A 21,225-nucleotide genomic window follows, 5' to 3' on the forward strand; every position below is an offset into this window, starting at 1 on the left:
GTTAGGTGACATGTCTGGATTTAATTCTGTATATATTTTTATAGGTAATATTTCCCCATTGTTATGTTTCTTTTATCCTTTTCCCTTTTTATGTCTTGTTGAATTGATTTCACTTTACCACATTACAATTATTCCATCTACTGGTTCATTTAAAATACAGGGTGGGGCAAAAGTAGGTTTACTGTTGTTCATAAGGAAAATTATACAACAATTTATTGATAATAATACAAGAATAAACTCTGTGTTTCACATCCTCACAACTATAAACCTTTGTTTTCCCCACCCTGTATTTCATATTTATATTTCAATGCTCTAATCTTTAAAATACATAAAATATATTCATTTATACTATGTATATATTTTTCATTAAAGAGAATATAAAAACATATAATCTAAGAAATCTTAATTTCCTTGTGGTTCAAGGTAGAGAATTATTTTCCTATCTGTGCTTTTTCTATAGGTACCTGTAGAAAAGTAAACACAGTACAGCATTTTAAGTAGGTTCTTTTCTATTTCACCAGGTAGTAGTAGTCACACCTGGCTACATCATTAGTTTAGATCCTGTTTTGAGCCTGGTTATATCTCGAGGCTCTTTATGTAGTGTTACCTCTCTCACCTTCCTATTTACAGACTGCAAAATTTGAGGCTGCAGTGCATCTACCCATCCTTTCCCCATTGTATACATATTCAATTCACTGACCTTGAGGCTAGCTAGCCTTGAGGTTACCTGCCTTTGTCAAATTGAAACTATGATGCAAAGGTAAAGGCGCAAGTTTTTAAATTCCTAACATTTATTTGTCATTTTTAATGGCTATATCTAATCTGGTTTCTCCTGTCTTTGAAATTCTCATCTTTCAAAAAGCCTTTAACAAATATTACAACTGACTTTGAAGTAATTTTGACAGAATCTTTGTTCTGTTTAAATTGCTAACTTGGATACAATGTCCACTTTTATGCCTAAATAAGGATAAATACTGGCATCTACTTTCCTACTTTCTCATCAGTTATGACCTTAACCAAACTTGATAAAATACAGATGTGTAGATATATACCTAGCAATGAATACACTTTATCGGCAGAGCCATCTTCACTTGTAACCTTAAAAAGTTTGAAGCCAAAAAAAAAGCAAAGAGAGAGCATAGGAAAAGTGGTAATCCGAGATGGAAATGGGATGATAGATTGAGCACTTGACTGAATGGTTATGAGATGTTGACTTGTGTTTGGAAATGAGAATTTCTTCTGCCTTGAATGGAGTTGCAGCATGAGCTAATTATTCATTGTAAATATCTTGGGAGATGATATTTGCCAGACTGTATAGTAGCCAGTTAACTCTGGCTCAGATTTGATGATGATGCAGGAATTATAAAATGAGAAAAAAATAATTTTGAATTTTCTTTCTTGTGTTTTTCTTGTTTCTTTAGTTCAATGTAGACATTCACTTTTGCCTTAGATTTAAAGAACTTGATTATTTGTGATTTATACCCTTGTATTTTCAAAAAGGATTAGGGACACATTATAAAGTAAAAATATGTAAAGCATAAAAATTAAAAACAAGCATACAACAAACAAGTCAATATATATAACTACCTAAGAGACTTGAGCAGATTAGACCCTAGTAAAATAGGCCAAATTATTCTGATTTCTAGTAACAGCTTGGGTACAACCCAAGTATAACTAAGAGATTACTACAATAGTTATTTGAGACTATGTGACTAAAAATGTGCATATATGCATATATACATATAAATAATTTGAGAAATATGAAAATACTGATTCCAATAATCTCCCATTCTAATCGTTTTTGCTATTTAAAAGATTTCTTTGTTGTTTGAACAGATTAAGAAAAATTCAATTCATCAAATTTTGCTTTGCTTATTTAACAGTGAGTTATTTATTAACATAAAAACTAGTTTTGGCAATTAAAATTAACAAAAAATTATGTAATTCACATAACTTTTATATTTGCATATTGATATTCTTATGGTCTTAATTTATGACATACTTACATGTTGTTTCACTCTTAAATAAAGAGTCAAATCAAGAAGCACAATGGAAACTGTCATTACAAGTTTAATATATTTTAAAATATAGAAATATATTTAAACAGCACATTTAAAGAACAATATAATAGACTTTTGTTTATTATTCTTACAATGGTACACCATTAATTCAAAAATATATTACTTAATGTACCCCCAATATAGTTATTAGTAAATCTTTAAGATAAACTGTATTTTAAAACAACATTGCAATATACCTGAATTACAAACAAACCATAGCATTTTGAAGATATTTCTATGTTTATTTGAAATATCCAAACGATGATTAATAAGTGATGCTTTATGAATATTCTACAAGGGGGGGACCCAAAAAACTCAGAATTTATTTATCAAAAATTGTGTATTTATTCTTACACGTTTAAACTTCAGTCACCTTCAAAGCACTCTCCATTTGATGCTATACACCTATCAAGACATTTTTTCCACTGCTCAAAACAGTTTTTGAAGTCGTCGATTTTGATACCTTTTAGTGCTTCTGCCGTTTTTTTTGTTTCACTTCTTCCACATGGACAAAATGTTCCTTTGAGGCTGTTTTTCACCCAGGGAAACAAACAAAAAAAAATGTTGCTTGGGGCAAGAAAGGGTGAATAAGGAGGGTGGGGCACAGGGATCATGCTGTTTTGGGTCAAAAACTGCTGAATACTCAGTGTAATATGGGCAGATGCACTCCTAAATCACCCATCATGAAATGGGCAAACGCATTAAAAGCGTCTTCAAAAAAATTCCCTGAGGCCAAATGCAGCCTCTCACAACAACACCAGCTGGTATACTGATGCAGATGGGTTCCTAGAACACTCACCTAGAGGGGGAAGCCTGTACTACAAAGGACCTACCCTTCAGAAGATAATTCTGGTTCTTTTGGGGTCCCCTCTGTAGATGAACTATAAATAGGCCTAACCATGGAGCCACCATAAATAGCAAGTTATCCATCTATGTGTCATTCTTTAAGAAATCAGTCTGTATTAAAGCAAAGCCTTAGATGGCAGAGAGAGAAACCGAGAGAGAAAATAAATTAATTTCAGAGGGAAGAACACACATGCACATATATACAACAGAACCTTCCCATTTGGAATTATTTGTGCATGGAGGAGGGTTTACAAAATCCCTTTACAAAATAAGGTTTTCATTGAGCTCATTCTCAAAGATATGAAAAATGGATTTCAGCTGTTCTTTCGAAATGGCAATTCTGTCAAAATCATTCTGGGATTTTTGGTAATTTCCTCCAGTTTAGTTTCAGTGCTTTTACTCTAAATAAAATCCCTTGCATCACATCAATCAGCAGACTCAGTTATAAAGGAGAGCTAAAGAAAATGGCTCTGTAGGCATCTTGCTCCAGTATATTTTATGCATGCAGTGACTCTTGTCTGTGGGGAGGGAAGTGGAGCACATGTAAATTTTTCTTTATTTTGGACTCCTTTTAAATCAGAAAAAAAATCTGCAGCAGCAGTGCTCTAGATAATAGGCAGACATGATTTATTTGAGGTAAGAAGGTTGTACTGCAATTTTTTAGTATTAACTTGGAAAATTATGTGGACACAGACTCAAGCCTGTCTCCACAGAGTTCCTGAAGCTTTGAGCTCCTTTGCAAAATCTACAACTCACAAGCCAAAAAGGAACATGCTCCTACAGTTACACCAATTCTGTTAAAGCAAATGGTTATAACAATTATATGCAACCTTTAAGATTCTATGTTCTGCCTACCACTTATTTTTTCAAATCCAATTCAACATTTCACTTTATCTAATGAAGCAGAAACTCACAAAAATGTATTTAAGCACATTTTTGTTAGGGTTGTTATTTTTTAAAGCTTTATTTCTAAATAAATATCCTACCACAGTTTTCAGTTGTACAACATAACTAAATGCATTCAATTTATTTCAACATTATTGAACAGTCAAATGAGTTTGGTCTAATTTCAAAAAGTTCTATAAAAATTATATTAGAAAAAAATGTTGAAATGGAATTGAATTAGACTTAACATATCTCATTGAAAGTTAGACTAGGTAATCTATTGTATAATGTGGTGACCTATAAAATAGATTTTAATGACAGGAAATCCACAAAGGAGAATATATACCTTTAAATAAATAAAAGTGACTATATACATGATATTGTACATAGGTTGAGAAACAAAATGAGCCAGACTAATTTTACAAAATTCTCCTTTTGTCTGAAAGTATACTTTTTATTGTGTTCATTAACCTAAATACAGATCTTTTTCTTATTCCATTATTACTCAATATTAATGGCAGCCACATGAGCGCACTACCATATTTCTGTATTTTTTCAAAATGACATTGGAGCTGTCATCAAAGTATAGCACAGAGATGGCGTTTAATTTGGTTGGAGCACAACAAGGCTTTGGTACGTGGTCAGGAAACATCAGATGAACCTGGGAAAGAAAAATTGTTTTGGTTTTTTTAAAGAAATAATGTAGATATTTAGTCTACAGCTTTAAAATAATATGCTTGTCTTATTACTCACAATCAGGCACCTTCTTCAGATGAGTACTATTCTCTTTGTGTTCAATAGCTGTGGTAGGGTGGGGAGCTGGTCATAAAGGGTGTATTCTTAAGTATTAATACCTAGAATCAAACCAGCAGTTCTAATTATGTGCTGGAGTCTTGACAAATATTCAAACAAGTAAGGGAAATTCCCTCTCTGAAAAAAGCAGTGAAAATTTTCCCGGGAAAAAGAACATGCAACTAGCACTAAGCTGCTTTTGGTTACAACTTCTGTTTACTTCATAAGAAACACAGAAATTATAAATGCAAATCAATAAAGCCTGTGTGGAAACATTGGACTATAGAAACATTTGGGTCTACAAATTATTTTTAAAAGGATAATTAATAAATGATAAAGTTTATGCCAACTCTTAATTTTCCATGGTAAAGGAAGAATAAGTATCACAGCAAAATAAACTCCAGGTATCAGGCAATACTTGCTTTAAAGTCATGAGTTCAACGCTTCTCCACAGAATTGGTTTAACTTACTACCATAAGGAAATATTCTCTTACTAAATTGTTGCTGGTTCAGGAGCATCTCCACAGGATTTTTTTTAGCAGATTGGCCAGAGTTTAATATCCTTTTACTTTCTTTCTCTCCTAGACAAACTCTGAAGAGCAGGCTAAGCTAAATCAGAAGTAAAAAACCTAGATATTTTAAAAATTGAATACCCGTCTCCCCCAAAAGCCTAAAAAGGATGGCTGTACATGGGAAGTGAAATGCAAGGTAAAGGGTTTATTCTCATTCTGATCAACTGGCAGTGTGCCTGTGGTTTGAGCAAGGAGCCAGAACCCGGATCCCCCACTCCTGCCCATCTACCCTCATCCTTCCCTCAGAGGAGTTTATGGGAAGTCCCACCGATGAGTCCTAAGGGATCTACAAAAAGCAAATATAGCCTCTTAGAGTTTGGCTGTACAATGTCTTGGCTGAAATGATATAAGAGCCCTGAATGTAGATAGAAACAGCAGAAAAATGAGGTGAGCTGACATGAACTCGAAATTTCCTAAGACCTCACAAAGCTAAAAGTTGGATAGTTTCTACAAATTTCAGATGCAGCTTGTGTCCCTCATCAGTTTTATCTTCCTTAACACACACATACATGAAGCAGTCACTGCAAAAAAATGAATTGTTCTTGAATGGTTTCTCAAAAATGTTAGTCACAAACATGCTCTCTTTTAACAACAAACATGCCTGTCTCCTTGTTTCATGTCCTTCACAGAACAAATGTAGAGAGTGCACAATGCCAGGAAGAAAATCAAACTTCCCATGTACGCTTCAGGTTTTGTGATGGCTTATGTCATGCATCCTAGGACAGTGATGCAGAGCAGGGTCTTGTTCCAAGTGCACATCAGATTTTTTTAATGTTTGTTTTCAACACTGCCTTCTAAACTACAGCCCTGAAAGCCAACAATATGCAACTGTATACTTATAAGAAGAAAAAAAAGAAAAAGAAGAGAAAGGGTAATGCTTATGGGTTTGTTTGTTTGTTTTTCCAATAATGAAGCATTGCTTAGTCTGAGGGAAATGTTGATACATTACATATATATCTCGGGAAGCAAAAGTCTACTTTCTGAATCATTGGAATGACAGTAAAAAAGAGGCAAAGACATTTTTAAGAAATTAAGTGGTAATTTTTTTTTATAAGCTGATAGTTGCTGTTCCTCTATGACAGTATAAAAAGAATGATTGTGTTTGTCTGTGCAAGGCATGAAAACAGCAGCATTCTTCCAATATGATCAACTTTCAGTCAATGTGAATGTTCATAGACATGGATAAAAAGCTAGAATTCACAGAGGTTTTTCTTTTACCAGTGGAAGTATGAATATACAAACACCTATACTTACAAAGCATACTTGCTCCCCATCCCCTGGAAATGTTATTCTGTACAATGAAGTACTCATTTTTACAGCGAGCAAAGACAAAGGCATATCAAAGCATAAAATTCACCCAGGAATTTTCTCTATACTTTGTATATACCAAGGAAGTAGGCAATCTCATTAGTCAAGACTCAGACGGAGAAGAAAATTTATAAATGTCTACCTTTCAAAATACATATTTGTTTTATCTCTGTTTCTCTGACACTAGTGCTTGTCCCAAAATTTTTGACAAGGCCATGATCTTGTTGTCATAAATGTGTCTTTGGTGTCTAGCTATTCTATAGTGCCTATGAAGTCAGTGAAGATACCAGCAAAACATTGGTACTCAAAAATTTAATCTGTGTATATATATATATATATATATATATATGTATGTATATATATATATATATATATATAATTCCTTATTCAAAAGGAAACTACGATGCTCTTTTCATCAGCTTTAAATTTTTAATTAATGAAAAGAAAGGTAATTTCCTGAAGAGTCAACTCATCACAAATTCTAATAGTTACTCTTTTTTACTCTTTTTTACTTTTGGTCATAAACAAGCCTTACCCACAAAGATCGATCCCCTCCCCCCCAATAGCTACTGCTCTCTTACTGCCATCCACCAAATAATCCCATTTTCATCATTACATCTGGAATCTAAAATAATTTGGTCCGTTCTTTCTCTCCTAATTACAAAAAAAAATTCATATTAACCAAAACATTGATTTGGAATTATATCACATAGTCTACTATACCTTCTAGGAGTCCCTCACTGAGTGGTCCAGAGGTTCTCCCTCTGCCTCATGAGTAAGTCACACAACACAAAGCAGGGACATCAGACTCTCAAGAGATTTCATGAGACCATGAAATCAACATATCATTATATTTTCACAAAAATAAGCCTAGGTTAGTACAGATTAAATTACTAATGAATTTCTGAGTATGGATAGGAAAAAAAATGAAGATTAATTTCCACCTTAAAGATTACAGAAAAAAAAAGGTATCAAGAAACAGAAATGTGTCTTCTACTTATGTTCTACATTAAGAACTTTCATAATGCCACAGTGTGTTATGGAACATCCTTAAATAATTAGCGTAAAAGCCCTCAGATGAAATTTACTACAGCTATTATTCAATGTTTTTGCAATGATTACTACTGAATTGCTGGGTTAGAAACAGTCACTGGGAACCTGTGTAGTTAGTCATATTTCATAGTGACGAAATCAGGGCAGAATGAGCACATCATGTGATTACTCCAACTTTCCTAGCTGAATCCTTCCCCAATATGGAATCAGGGTTATTTTTTAAACCAGCCTGAATTTTCTGACTATACCCATAATTTGTTACTTTGGCTCTAAAAAGTGCCAAAGGAGTTTGAGAAGAGAAAATAGCGCATTGCTAACAAGTGAATGCTTTCTTTTAAAATAACTTTATAGGAATCTTTCATTTTAAACTAATTTCAATCCTGCAAAAACAAAGCATACCAGAGTTTGAACTATGGCATGGTTGGTGGCATTCATATGGGCATTGAGTGGAAAAGAACATTCTCCATCACAATAAAATGCAGCATATCCTTCGGGTGCTATAATCCAGTCCTAAAATGCACACACAAAAAAAGATAAAAGGAATATCATCAAAAACAATTCTTAAAAATACTCAAATATACATAAAACTTGATAGGTTTCTTTCTCTTCTTGGTCCAACAATTAGTCTAATAGGATAGCATCCTCTAAGCCCTTGATTTATTTCTAAGTTGAAGTTTACAAAAATATATATAAATATTTTCACAAGAAAACATTCTCTGTAACTTCTCCCAAGAGATTGTTATGTACAATATTCACATTATGTATAAACCCATGCATTCATGAATAAAACCATAATCATAAACTGGCATTCTAAATATTATTTAAACAGGAAATTATGAACTCTGGAAAGTTCAAGTGAACCAGAAAAAATACATATATATAAATTTGAGACAACTCTCATTACTTCTCAATAACTCATTCCTGGTTTTAGAAGCTTGACAACTCCTAAAGCTTGAATATTTGTTCCTTGTACTGTTTTTCTTTTCATCTGTGAATTAACATTATAGTTTCTACAGAAGAAATGAATTGAAGCAAATTCCTCAAAACTGTACATTAAAATTTTTAGGAAGCTAAAAAATTGACATATGTAATAATTGCCCTAACTTTTTTTCCAGAGAGGTAAAACTTGGCTCAAATGTAAAATTTGAAAATGTTTCCATTTAATATTACTTTTCAATAAAATAGCCCATATTCTGACAATCATTGTATTTGGATAATATAATCTAAAAACTTTAATTTAAATGATTACTATAAGGACTGTTTTGGTTACATTCTCCTCCTCAACCTGTTTATGAAGCATATGTAAAAGAGAGCCAAAAGTTTCAAATTCAGGAAAAACTTTTTTGTCTGATTTTTTTTATGACTGAGACAGTATATTGATTATTCTATTTCTTAGACTGATAGTTTGGGAGTGTTGGTGGCAAAGGAAATTGCTAAACCTGAAAAAGCAACTCTAAAATTAAAAATTTGTAATATATAGACAACTGTACCTTTTCCACTTTCTAAATATTATAAATATAATTTCTTCTTCAACAGTTTTTCTTTTTACTGTAAAAACGAATAACTATGTTTCAATGGTGAGTGAATAATGGATAAACAAAAATTATGTGGATAATTTATATATTGAATACCCAGGATTTATCATAAAGCAGAATAGAAGCACCTAAATTGATTGATCATCCTTACCTGCCATCCCAGATCCCGGAAACTCACATAGAGTTCATGCTTTTTACAGGCTTGTTTTTGTTCACTTGTATTATAATCTGAAGATAAAAATCAGATTTTAAACAAATGGCAGCTTATCGGGTATACTAGTAATATTTCTTTTGTGAGGTCACTGATTAAAAAGAGGCTGTATTTGAAGTTGTGAAATAATGAGTTTAAATCGTAAAGCTAGAGCAACTTACTAACCCTGTGAACTTCAGGTAGGTCACTTGTCCTGAGTTTCTTCTTCTGTAAAATGTAGACAATACCATTTACCTTTTGGGATTCTAATCAGGATTTGGTTAGATCCTCCTCTATGTGATGGTCACAGCCTAATATCTGCCCCTCATTGAATACAAGCTGCTCAAAGAATGCCCACTCATTAATTTGTGCACACCATAGTGGCACTTAATATACTTGAACATAGTAAAATTTATACAATATTTTAAAACATCTTCCATGATGCAGATGCTGGGAAAATACTGCCTTGGATCATACAGACTTGATTTTATTTTAATAAATTTTTAAAACTCAGGTACCCAAATTTGACTTTTGATTGTCCTCCCAAAACCTGTCCCACCTCTCCATTCTTAACTGATGGCAGTGAAGCATGAAGAGCTATAAAGCCTTTTTACAAAAACAAAGAAACAATATAAAGTAAAAAAATACTCTTTTTTTCTCTCCTACATCCAATCTTTTAGGAAATCCTACACATCTTACCTTCAAATACGTCCAAAATCCACCCACTCCCATCGCCTCATGATGGGTCCTCGTGCAAGCTACCATCATCTCTCACTTAAATTATTGCAATATCCTCATAAACATTTTCCCTGCTTCTGCCCCGGCTCCCCTACAACAAAGCAGCCAAGTAGACCTTTTAATAGTCAATTGAATTATATCACTCCCTAGCAAAAGTCCCATGATGGTTCCCCATAACCTTGAGAGTGAAATATCCTCACAGTGGCTGTATCCTCTTAAAAGGCTATATGAATTGGCTCCATTACTTCTCTGACTCATTTCTTTCTTCTCTCCTTGCCTCCACTCTGGCCATGATACCTCCTTGCTGTTTCACAGACATGTTAGCCTTCTCTAATTTTAGAGCCTTCACTCTCACTATCCATTCTCTCTGAAATGCTCTACCTTTGTATATCTTTACAGCTAATACCTATAGCTTGTTCTACTCTTCACTTAAGCATCATCTTGTCAATGTGGGCTTCACTGACTGCCTTAAACCACCTTGATATTCCTGATCTCCCTCCCTCTGCTCTAAATTTTTTTCAATTTCACTTATCCACTTTAATATCCTATACCATTTACTCATTTATTATGTACATTGGTTCTTGTCTATTTCCTTCTGCTAGACTGTCAACTCCACAAGGGTAAAAATCTCATTTGGTTCTGTTTGGTTCACTGGTATATCTCAAGTGCCAGAAACAGTGCCTGGCCTACAGAAAGTAATCAATGAATATTTGAGGCATTAATAAATGAATTTGAGTGTTCCGCAAATGATTTGAAGCAAAGAAAATACATTATTTCTATTAATTTTGGAATATAACCTTAAATCCCATATTTTAAAATAATTATTTAATATATTTAAGGATAAATTGAGAGCCCTTATCTCACTTTTTGGAATAAAATAAAATGTTGAAGACACACAGAATTTTTTAGAAAATCTTTCTATATTGTCTATTTTTTTATTTTTTCCTTTATTTTTATTGTTGACACTATTACAGATGTCCCCATTTTCTCTCCCTTTGTCCCACTCCTCCCAGCCCCAGCTTCTCCTACTCTCTGGCCATCACCACACTATTGTCTGTGTCCCTGGGGTTCTATATTGTCTTAAGGTTTGTTCACACTCTGTACCAACAGTATTTTAAAAGCTAGCCCATTTTGATTATTTGCAATACAAAATATGAAAGAGGGAAAACATTTAGGGTAAAGGAGCCAGCAAAAATAATTTACTTTCCAACATGACAGATAAGTTTTTCTCCCGGAAGTAAATGCTACATTTACTCTGACAGTCAACTCTGGAAAATCAATATAGCTGTTACTATTCAAAGCAGACTGTCATAGGATATCCCCTTTCAGTTTAATTATCCTCAAGCTCTAAAGAAAATGGAGGCACATCAAAGATCCAAGGGACCTGTCTTAGTGGACCCTGTCATCTGCCTTTCACAGTTACTTTAACTCATTATTTATTTTATGTTAGTCTATAAAATAAGATAATGATGAAATTTTGAACCCAGAGGCTGTTTGCTTTCTAGTTCATAGTTATTCCTACTGTGGAATTACCTTCATGACAACAAAATTAATATGCTGATAATGATAGAAGATGGAGGAAAGATAATTTATTTGAAACCTGGCATTCTTATTTTTTGGGAAAACTTCTCCCTTAATCATAATAGCACAGGTTAACTTTCTTTAGGCAATGGACAAGTGTATTATAACACTATGTACAATAACATGAAATGGATAAGTTCCCTATATTATTTTTAGGGAAAAAAACAGTTATGGCATAAGTTTGATTGTATAAACTTCTTGATATTTAGTTTTTTAAAAAGTCAGTTATGCATTAGATGATGGGTCAGCAAACATTTTCTTTAAAAAGACAGAGAGTCAATATTTGAGGCTATGGGGTCTCCTCTCTGGCAACAATGCAACATTGCTGCTATAACATGAAAGCAGCACCCACAGGCAATATGTAAATACATGGATATGGCTATATTCCAATAAAACTTCACTTATAGATACTAAATTTTGAATTTTATATGAATTCTACATAAAAAGTATTATTCTTCTTTTGAGTCTTTTTCAAGCATCTAAACATATAAAAAATATTCTTAGCAATCGGGCTGTACAAAAACAGGCAATGGGCTGATTTTGGCTCTCAGGACTTATTTTGCCAACTCTTGTGTTAGACAATAAGGAAAATATTTATTCTTTTATCCTTGTCTTAATTAAAAACACTGAATATGAATAAAGACATTGTAGCCAATAACACACACAAGTATATGTGAAAAGTCATAAACTATGCATGTGGTTGTTTGAATTCCATGTTTATATTTAAAAAAAAAAGAAAGTAAAACTTAAATGTCAAAACATATCTGTTCCATCTATGCAGCTTTTCATGCAGGCTAAGTGATGTATATAATGTAACATCGCATAAAGGTAACGAGCAATGAAATTTATAACAGAACCTGGTTCCAAGAGTCTGATTTCATAGAGCGTTAGGACCATATGTTTGTTCTGTCAGAAATAAAAATTAATGGATACTGAGTGAAGTAAATGTTGTACCCAAACCAGCAAAGTCTGCTATTAGGTTTACTATAAATGGCTGGCTGAATAAACTGTGGGAGGAAGGGAGGGAAATAAGATTTATATCTTTAAAAAATATTGATTGGCAGCCCTTCAGATATTAAAATAAAATGGACAGAATGCTACTGTTGATGAACCTGCCCACAAATGAATAATCGTGCCAGAAATTACAAAAACGTTCTGGTGCCACAGCCAACACAAGAAAAATTTGCTAACATTCCTTAACCACAATGCAGCTATCATAAATATAGCATTTCTCAGTTTTGTCTCTTTATGGTAATAATATTGGAAAGTCGCTGCCAAAACTTTGAAAGCATTGTTAAATATGTTATGGCAATTTCTTTATGGTCAGTTTCTGGAAAGAGTAAAAATTCAGGTTTTTTTCTTAGTCTGATTTTTTTTTAAATACGTTTCTCTAGAAAAAGTCACTGCAAAGAATCAAAATAAGATACATGGAGATTAAAAGTGGCTAAAAAAATTTCTGAGATCTACATAGAGCTTCAATGATCTCTCTACTCATCCTGAAAAAAAAAAAAAGCAGCCAAATACATAAACAGAGGTTGCTGTAGCTATGAAGGGTACAAAATAAAATCAAGTCCCAAAACTCTATATACCAATACGGGGTTCTTTATCTTTAAAATCTAGTAATAGCTTCTCTAAGGGATAAAATATAAATAAATAAATCTGTAAAAAGAAAAAAAACAGAAAAACACCCAAAATAGTATTTAACATTTAAGCACAACAACAGCTTAAGCCAAATATGAGATATTGTGTTTCAAAGTAAAAGACAAGATATTGGTATTTCCATGCTCAGTTCCCAAAAGGAACAGGACATAAAGGAAGTCAATACCTACATCATCAGAATTTTAATTCATTTATAGAAAATGGAAATGATGAATGAAGATACAAGAAGAGGTAAAGCAGCAGAAGCAGTACATTTTGATTTGGGCTTGGAGGTAGAAAAATTCATGATAAACCCAAAACAATACCAGTTTTCGCCCTCCCAGACACAAAGATGAGGGATTCCAGAATCCAGCCAACTCCTCACTTGGCTGCATGCACAACCCAGTAGGAATTGGTGTTATTTATTTGTGAAGGAATAACTGTGTTTTTCTCTGTATGAATGTGTGATGTAGAACAAACATCACAAAATCATAACTCTTTGGTGTGTTTGCTTAACTCTGCTCAGCAAAGTGTGTATGTGGATGATTCAAACTTCTCACCTTAGAGCTCACTTACAGAAAAACTTGTCCACAAATCTGAGTTTCAAACTGCCTTCCAGACATCTCTAAACACAAGTTTCCCAGATGCCTCCTACTCACTATTTTTAATTCTGACTTCACTCCTTCAATGTTTACTATTTTGATGAACAGGATCACCAGTAATCTAGTGGCCCTAGCCTGAAAATTCAGTAAGTTTTTAGGTTTTCTTTCTTTCTCCCTTATATCCTTCATTAGATGGGACCACAAAGCCTCACTAAACTGACCTATTTCGAGACTAGTTAACCTGGTGGGAGCGCTTTACACATGTGGTCACCCCCTACTTCCCCAACATCTTCTTCTGGTAACTTAATGTAGGATAACACTTTATCCATTCCCTCCTTCATCTCTGTCAGTCATTGGTCTCTTGCATAGAATTGCTCTCTCCTTTTCCTATACTTGAAGTGCTGATGCTCCCAGTGAAGGCTCTATACTTGATTTTTTTCCCTGTGTTTTCTATGGCACTGTCACATCCCATGCTTCATCTAAGAATTTGGGCTCATATCTACATCTGTTTCTACATCTTCCACTTATTCTGGAAACTCCCATCTCCAGAGTCCCATTTTCACCCAGCCCCAATTGGCCTCATTCCACATGTTTTGGTTTCCACTTTCACTCTCTCCAGTCTATAATCTTTATTGCTTGGGGTGTTGGACTAGGCCCCTAATCATATTTGGGATTTCAGTTTCCTCTCTTGGCATTCCATCCTTCACTCTGATGCCAAATATTTAACTTTTAAAAATGCATATCACGACTCTCCTTTTTTAATTGCTCCTCATCATCACATACCCACTTTTTATTTGCCTTTTCTATTGTTGTTCTTTTACACTTGTCCCAATATTTCCCCCATTGCTTTCCCATCCCCCCCACTCCGCTCCCCTCTCCCATAGTCAATCCCCAGCCTGTTGTTCATGCACATAGGTCCTTTATACCTGTTCCTTGACTAGACCTTCCCCTTCATTCCCCCTTTATCCCCCTTCCTCCTCCCCTCTGGTCACTGTCAGTCTGTTCCTTGTTTCCATGCTTCTGGATCTATTTTGCTTGTTTGTTTTGTTCATGAGGTTGCTGTATTAGGTGATATTATATGGTATTTGTCTTTTGCTACCTGGCTTATCTCACTCAGCATAATATTCTCTAGTACCAACAATGCTGTCAAAAAGATGGGAGTTCCTTCTTTCTTTCTGCTGTGTAGTATTCCATTGTGTAAATGTACCACAGTTTTTTGATTCACTCATTTACTGGGGGGCACTTAGGATGTTTCCAGCATTTGGCTATTGTAAATATTGTTGCTGTGGACATAGGGGTGCATATTGGTATTTCAGGATCCTTAGGGCATAATCCCATCAGAGGAATCACTGGATCAAAAAGCAGTTCCATTTTTAGTTTTTGAAGGAAATTCCATACCGTTTTCCACAGTGGCTGCACCAGTCTGCATTCCCACCAACAGTGCATTAGGGTTCCCTTTCTCCACATCCTGACCAGCACTTGTTGTTTTCTGATTTGTTAAATGATGGTCATTTTGATGAGTGTGAGGTGGTAGCTCATTGTGGTTTTAATTTGCATCTCTTTGATGATTAGTGATGTTGAGCATCTCTTCATATGCCTATGGGCCCTCTGTATGTCCTCCATGGAGAAGTGTCTGTTCAGGTCCTTTGTCCATTTTTAATTTGAATTGTTTGTCTTCCTGGTGTAGAGTTGTATGAGTTCTTTATATATTTTGGAGATCAAACCCTTGTCCGAGGTATCACTGGCAAACATTTTTTTTTCCATATAGTTGGTTCCCTTTTAATTTTGGTGATGTTTACTTTAGCCATGCAGAAGGTTTTTTTAACTTGATATAGTCCCATTTGTTTATTCTTTCTTTTATTTCCCTTGTCCTACAGGTTGTATCAGCAAAAAATATTGCTGTTTGGGGTATCTGAAATTTTACTGCCTATGTTTTTCTCTATTCTTGCATAAGTGCATCATGAAGGCTCTGGGCTATATAGGGCACTTGCTTAAGATCTCTAACCTTACATCTCTCACACTACCTTATATCTACTCTAATAGAATTGATCTCTTAATAATACTAATATGCATGTCTTTCCCAATGTCTATGAGAGGGCTTTTTAAGAAGGAAAGTTCTTATGCTATCCATCCTTTATTAACATACAGTTAATACTGTGCTTGTCAACATAATGGATGCTTATTTAATATTGAATGAATATTATTTTATAATATATTATGTAGTTATATTTTTTCTGTGGATTATTTTTAGGCAGAGTTGTGATAATATAAATAATGCATTAATGTCTATTAACAATTTTTTTCATATAATTAGTTGCTCAGATAGATTGGGCAAATTAGGTTAAAGATTCTAAAATCTCTCTTTCTTCTGAATTCTCAAAGGGCAAGAAATCCTAATAAGTGACAAGGTATGGGTACTCATTCAAGAGACGTGCGGGGAAGGAATGTCTAGTTTTCTCTGATGTAAGAATCTGAGTTCTTGAGGACTTTAGCATCTATATTCATCAGATATTTTGGCCTATAATTTTCTTTGTTGTGTCTTTACCTGGTTTTGGAATTAGGATAATACTGGCCTCATAAATGGAGTTTGGGAGTTATTCCTCTTCTTGAATTCATTGGAACACTTTGAGAAGGATAAGAGTTAGTTTTTTAAATGTTTGGTAAAATTGTCTGTGGCATCACCCTATCTCTTGCGTCAGCATGGATGGAACTGGAGAATATTATGCTAAGTGAAATAAGCCAGTTGGGAAAAGACAAATACCACATGACCTCACTTATAACTGGAATCTAATGAACAAAATAAACTAATGAAAAAAATAGAACCAGAGACATGGAAACATGGAACAGACTGATGGCTAAAGGAAGGGAGGAGGGAGAGGAAGAATGGTAGAAGGAAGGGGAAGGGACTAATCAAGGACATGTATGAATGACTCTTGGACATCAGTAACAGAGAGGGGTGGGCTGGGTGCAGGGGGTGTGGCAAAAGGGAAAAAAAGAAATTGGGAAAACTGTAATAGCATAAACAACTAAAAATAAAAAGTAAAGGAAGTAAAAAAAAATGAGTTCTTTATGTACCAGTTCTCAAAAATGAAACCATATATAATGATGATAATGACTAACACTATAATAAGCATGTTTTGTACCATGGTTCTCAGTTCTTTATACATATTCACTCATTTAATCATCATAACCCATGTAATATTACCCTATGGGGCAGGTACTATGAACATTCTCACTTTATCTATGAAGAATCAGAGGCAGAGAGGTGACATATCTTGTCCAAGATTATATAACTAGAAAGTAGTGGACTGGAGATTAAATGATAAAATGTTATGTGTGTGATAGATAACTGTATAGATAGGTTGATAGACAGAATTAGATATTATATGCACCAAAATAATTGTTGTTTTAGGAGGGTTTTCCAAAATTTTGCTTGACTCTGGGTACAGATATAAGCATTTAGTGTTAATTGCTGTAAGAATCATGTGGATTAGAAACATTATTACATGTGCAGCCTTGCAGGATTTTCATTGAAACATTGTTTTTGAGAGCCACAATTTAGAAACAACCAAATATCTTTTAAGAGAGATAGGATTAAATAAACTCTGATACAAGCCCTATTGAATATATTGCATTAGAAGTCACCAAGAATGAGGCCATCTGTTTGAAAGATGGTGGAGATATTTTATTTTTAAAATGGATAAAAATATATATATATATGGCATTCAGAAAAAGGCAAAACTATGAAGACAATAAAAAGACTGGTGGTTGCTAGAGGGGAGGGAGAGATGTATAGGCAGAGAACAGAGGATTCTTAAGACAGTGAAAATACTCCTTATGATATTATAACAATAGATATATGTCATTATAGATTGTCCAAACCTGCAGAATGTACAACACCAGGAGCGAACCCTAAGGTAAACTATAGCCTTCGGGTGATTATGATATGTCAGTGTAGGTTCATCTTCAGTAACAAATGTACCATTCTGGTGAGTGATGTTGATAAGGGGAGGACTATGCATGATTGGAGATAAGGAGCACATGGGAAATCTGTAACTTCCTCTCCATTTTGTTATGAACCTAAAACTGCTCTTAAAAAAATCTTTAAAAATACATAAATTATTTTAATTGTGTAGTTAAAAACCTGTAACAAAACTATATTCTCCGAATGAGACTACATATGGAAGAAAAGGTCTGGAAGTACATGTACCCTGTTGATATTTCTGTTAGGGTAACCTATCTCAAAAGAATTAAGTGATCAAAGGAAAACCTTGGCCTTATTTCTGACTTGATTATTTCTAAGTAATAAAAATACATATTAATTATATCACATAAAACATTCTAAACAATTAATTCCAGTTAATTGTGCTTTCTGGTTTTGATTAATATGTTTGTGCAAGAGGCATTACTTTACATTTTGTCTATTAGGCAAGAGATAGTGCCTATTGGAATTGAGAATAAGTACACAATATTTTCATTTTAATGACTTTTTTGAAAGACTTATGCTAAGAAATCACCATGGTGTCAGGCAGGGCCACCAGTGACTGTATTTGCCTTCAGAGGTCTCTAGTACGGAGCATATAATAAGTAACCTTACCAAGCACTTCTTCAGTGAACCTGGACTTGTCATTTGCCCTTTTATTTTATTTTTTGAAATTTTTAATGTTCTATCCTTGTCAGCACTGATATAGGACAGCATCTTTCTCTCAGTAGGTTCTTTCAAATTTTATTATTCCAGGGCCTTTGTATCTTAAGGAGTGGCTAACATAAAGATAGCTGTTGCTTCCATTTTTTCCCCCACATCCAAATTCAAATGAAGGTCCATTGCTGACTCACAATGAAAAAGGCCATTTCTCCCATAACATGTCTGCTCAAACTTCTTGCCAAAAAACTGAGAGGAACAAAGGACAGTTTCTGCAGAAAACCTGGGAGCTGTTGGTCAGTGTACATTCACCTAAAAGAAGAGGTTAGTTTTTCCTATACGGTCAACATATTAACTTCAATAACAAGCATTTTGGGGCTTTCTGTTTTATGCTAGACATGGTTCTAGTCTCTCCCATAGGAGTAGAAAATAATAAAGAGGTACTGAGAATTCAAAAGGCAAGAATCTTTGAAATAGGAAGAAAATGGGGTAAAGACAGCAAGAATAACCTGAGTTTTAATTCCCCTGCACTAATTGAAACTTTCAACATTTGATTATTTGATTTGCCAAAGGAAGAAAGAAAAAAAGAAAAGAAAAAAGAAAGAAAGAAAGAGAGAAAGAAAGAAAGAGAGAAAGAAAGAAAGAAAGAAAGAAAATGCAATCAAGCAAACATCTCCTAAAACTCAGTCCTCCTCCCTTTCTTAGCCTTGGAGTTTTGCACAGTATTTTATTGTAAAAGCCTAGTACTGTTACAGCATTTATTATTTATATTTGGATGATTTTTAAATTTCACTGGCATTTCAAGTCTCCAAAGTATCAAATTTTGTGTTTATATTAGCATTCCCTTTCCTTAAAGCCCTGTCTTGTAGTCCAAATTCTATGAGACTTTTTCCCGTCTGCTTGATTACTACCTATTGAAAGGTTAAGTCTCATAGACACAAACCAGCTACTTTCTTCCTTTTTATTATCAAAATATGAACTCGCTCCAAAACCATCTACCACATATTTCACAGAAATGGTTGCCAATGACAAACTTTTTAAAAAGAAAATATTGGTCTATATTAGAATAATTTTGTACTCTAAATGGTGTTAGGAAACTGGTGAAAAGTTACGTGATTTCTGCTCCATATGTTTTATTCATCTCTAGTTATAGAAGTACATTTGTTACTTGTGGTCAGGAAGAGAAGATAAATAGAGTTGACCAATAGGGAAAAGGACTTTGATGATTTTGGTCTCTAGAACGCCTCTGCCAGAGTCGTTACAAGCTCTAATAAGTATGCAACTTATGCTTTTCCCTTTGTAATTTTCTCAAAAAAATATTTACTATTCTATTCAAGGTTTAACAAACCTTTTTCTTAATGCAGTCTGCTACATTAAATTAAAAGCATTTCAACCAATTTCAGACCATTCTACATGAAAAGAAAAATATACAACTTTGACAGGCTAGTATTTATAAGGAAGGAAAGGTCTTAGAAAGTTATTTTTCTCCATCTTTCATATTAAACAATTATAATTTTTGCCAAGCTAAACATAAAGATCTTGTGATGATCTTCATAAAATAGCTTGGTAATAAGGCACTACTATCACGTTTCATTTGCAAGTGAAAAGATGGTTATACTTATTTGTTGGAAAATTATTTTAATATATCTCTCCATAATTCAGGATAATGTATTTCTGTATAGACATCTTCCCTCTGCTTCTGTTGCTAAATGCACCCTATAGATTTCTTTTTAACATGATTCTTCTGGTGCCCATACTTTAGGAACTTTCTAATGAATCCTACTTAGTATTTTTGTTGAAAGTCCAAGATTTAATGAAAAAACAAAAAACTTTTGCATTCTTCTATGAGTTATCAGTTTCAAATGATTTGAGGGGAAAAATGAATAATTCAGGAATTATGGTAAACACTGTCTGAATGTGTATTATTGAAAGAGTGAAGCATTCTAATTTGCTGAAAAAAGGGTGTGCAGGGATTATGTCTGTTTTATTTGCCAGCTCATCTATTGTGCCTCACATGTGGCGACCATTAACAGAGAAGAATACACATTTTACAAATGAACCAATATGTTAAACTAAGTTGAGATATTCCAGGGTAAGTTTTTCCCTTTAAATAGACTTATTTTTTATAGATAAAGATAATTTCTTGGAATAAAATAACCACCACTTTATCTAAAAACAGCTTATGAAAATCTGTCCCCTGGACTAAACAAGGCACTTATTGGCCAAAATAATATGATCAAATCACTTCAGATTTTGGCAGTTTAGATACAGTTAGATCAACTGTACTTTTATCTCCTTTCCACCAATTAATGGATTAAATTGCAAACTCATTGGAGTCAATTGAGTATTTGTAATATTTCATTGTTAGATTTTATATATACATGTATGTGTACATGCACACACTTAAAGCAGATTATCTACTTAACAGTCTTCCAAATAATTAATGGAAATATAAATATTATCTTAATTCCTGCTTCTAATGTCAGAAAAAGTTTAAGCTGCCTATTCACATGTATTGTTTTAAGTACTAAAGAAACATTTTTATGTTGAATTTACCTGGTTACCTATCCATTTTTGAGAGGCTCTGGGGATGTCAGCTCAGCAAGCTGTGCAATTCAGATTCGGCTAGACTTTGTTGATGTAGCCATTTCATAATTTTATTACTGCCAGCTTGATTTTAATTTGAACTGAACCTTTCAACATATGAAGGCAAGCCATACTTATTTTAAAATGAATTACTGAGTGATTCACTGATGAAACATTCTGGGGATGCTAGAAGCATT

General features: G+C 33.8%; 1 protein-coding gene across 1 annotated transcript in view; it reads right to left on the bottom strand.

Moving 5' to 3' along the window:
- Positions 1 to 2,434: 2,434 nt before the first annotated feature.
- The window catches only part of BMP5 (bone morphogenetic protein 5), a 124,773-nt gene continuing 105,982 nt past the window's right edge, over positions 2,435 to 21,225 (bottom strand). Inside the window, exons 5-7 of the mRNA XM_090280489.1 lie at positions 9,203 to 9,279; positions 7,916 to 8,026; positions 2,435 to 4,452 (exon numbers count right to left, since the gene is read on the bottom strand). Of these exons, the coding sequence (XP_090136615.1) occupies positions 4,303 to 4,452; positions 7,916 to 8,026; positions 9,203 to 9,279 (338 nt within the window). The 3' untranslated portion in view covers positions 2,435 to 4,302. The remainder of the gene's footprint in view (positions 4,453 to 7,915; positions 8,027 to 9,202; positions 9,280 to 21,225) is intronic.

The sequence above is a fragment of the Furipterus horrens genome, unplaced genomic scaffold (genome assembly GCF_987537825.1).
Source record: "Furipterus horrens unplaced genomic scaffold, mFurHor1.1.pri manual_scaffold_6, whole genome shotgun sequence".
Taxonomy (NCBI): Eukaryota; Metazoa; Chordata; class Mammalia; order Chiroptera; family Furipteridae; genus Furipterus; species Furipterus horrens.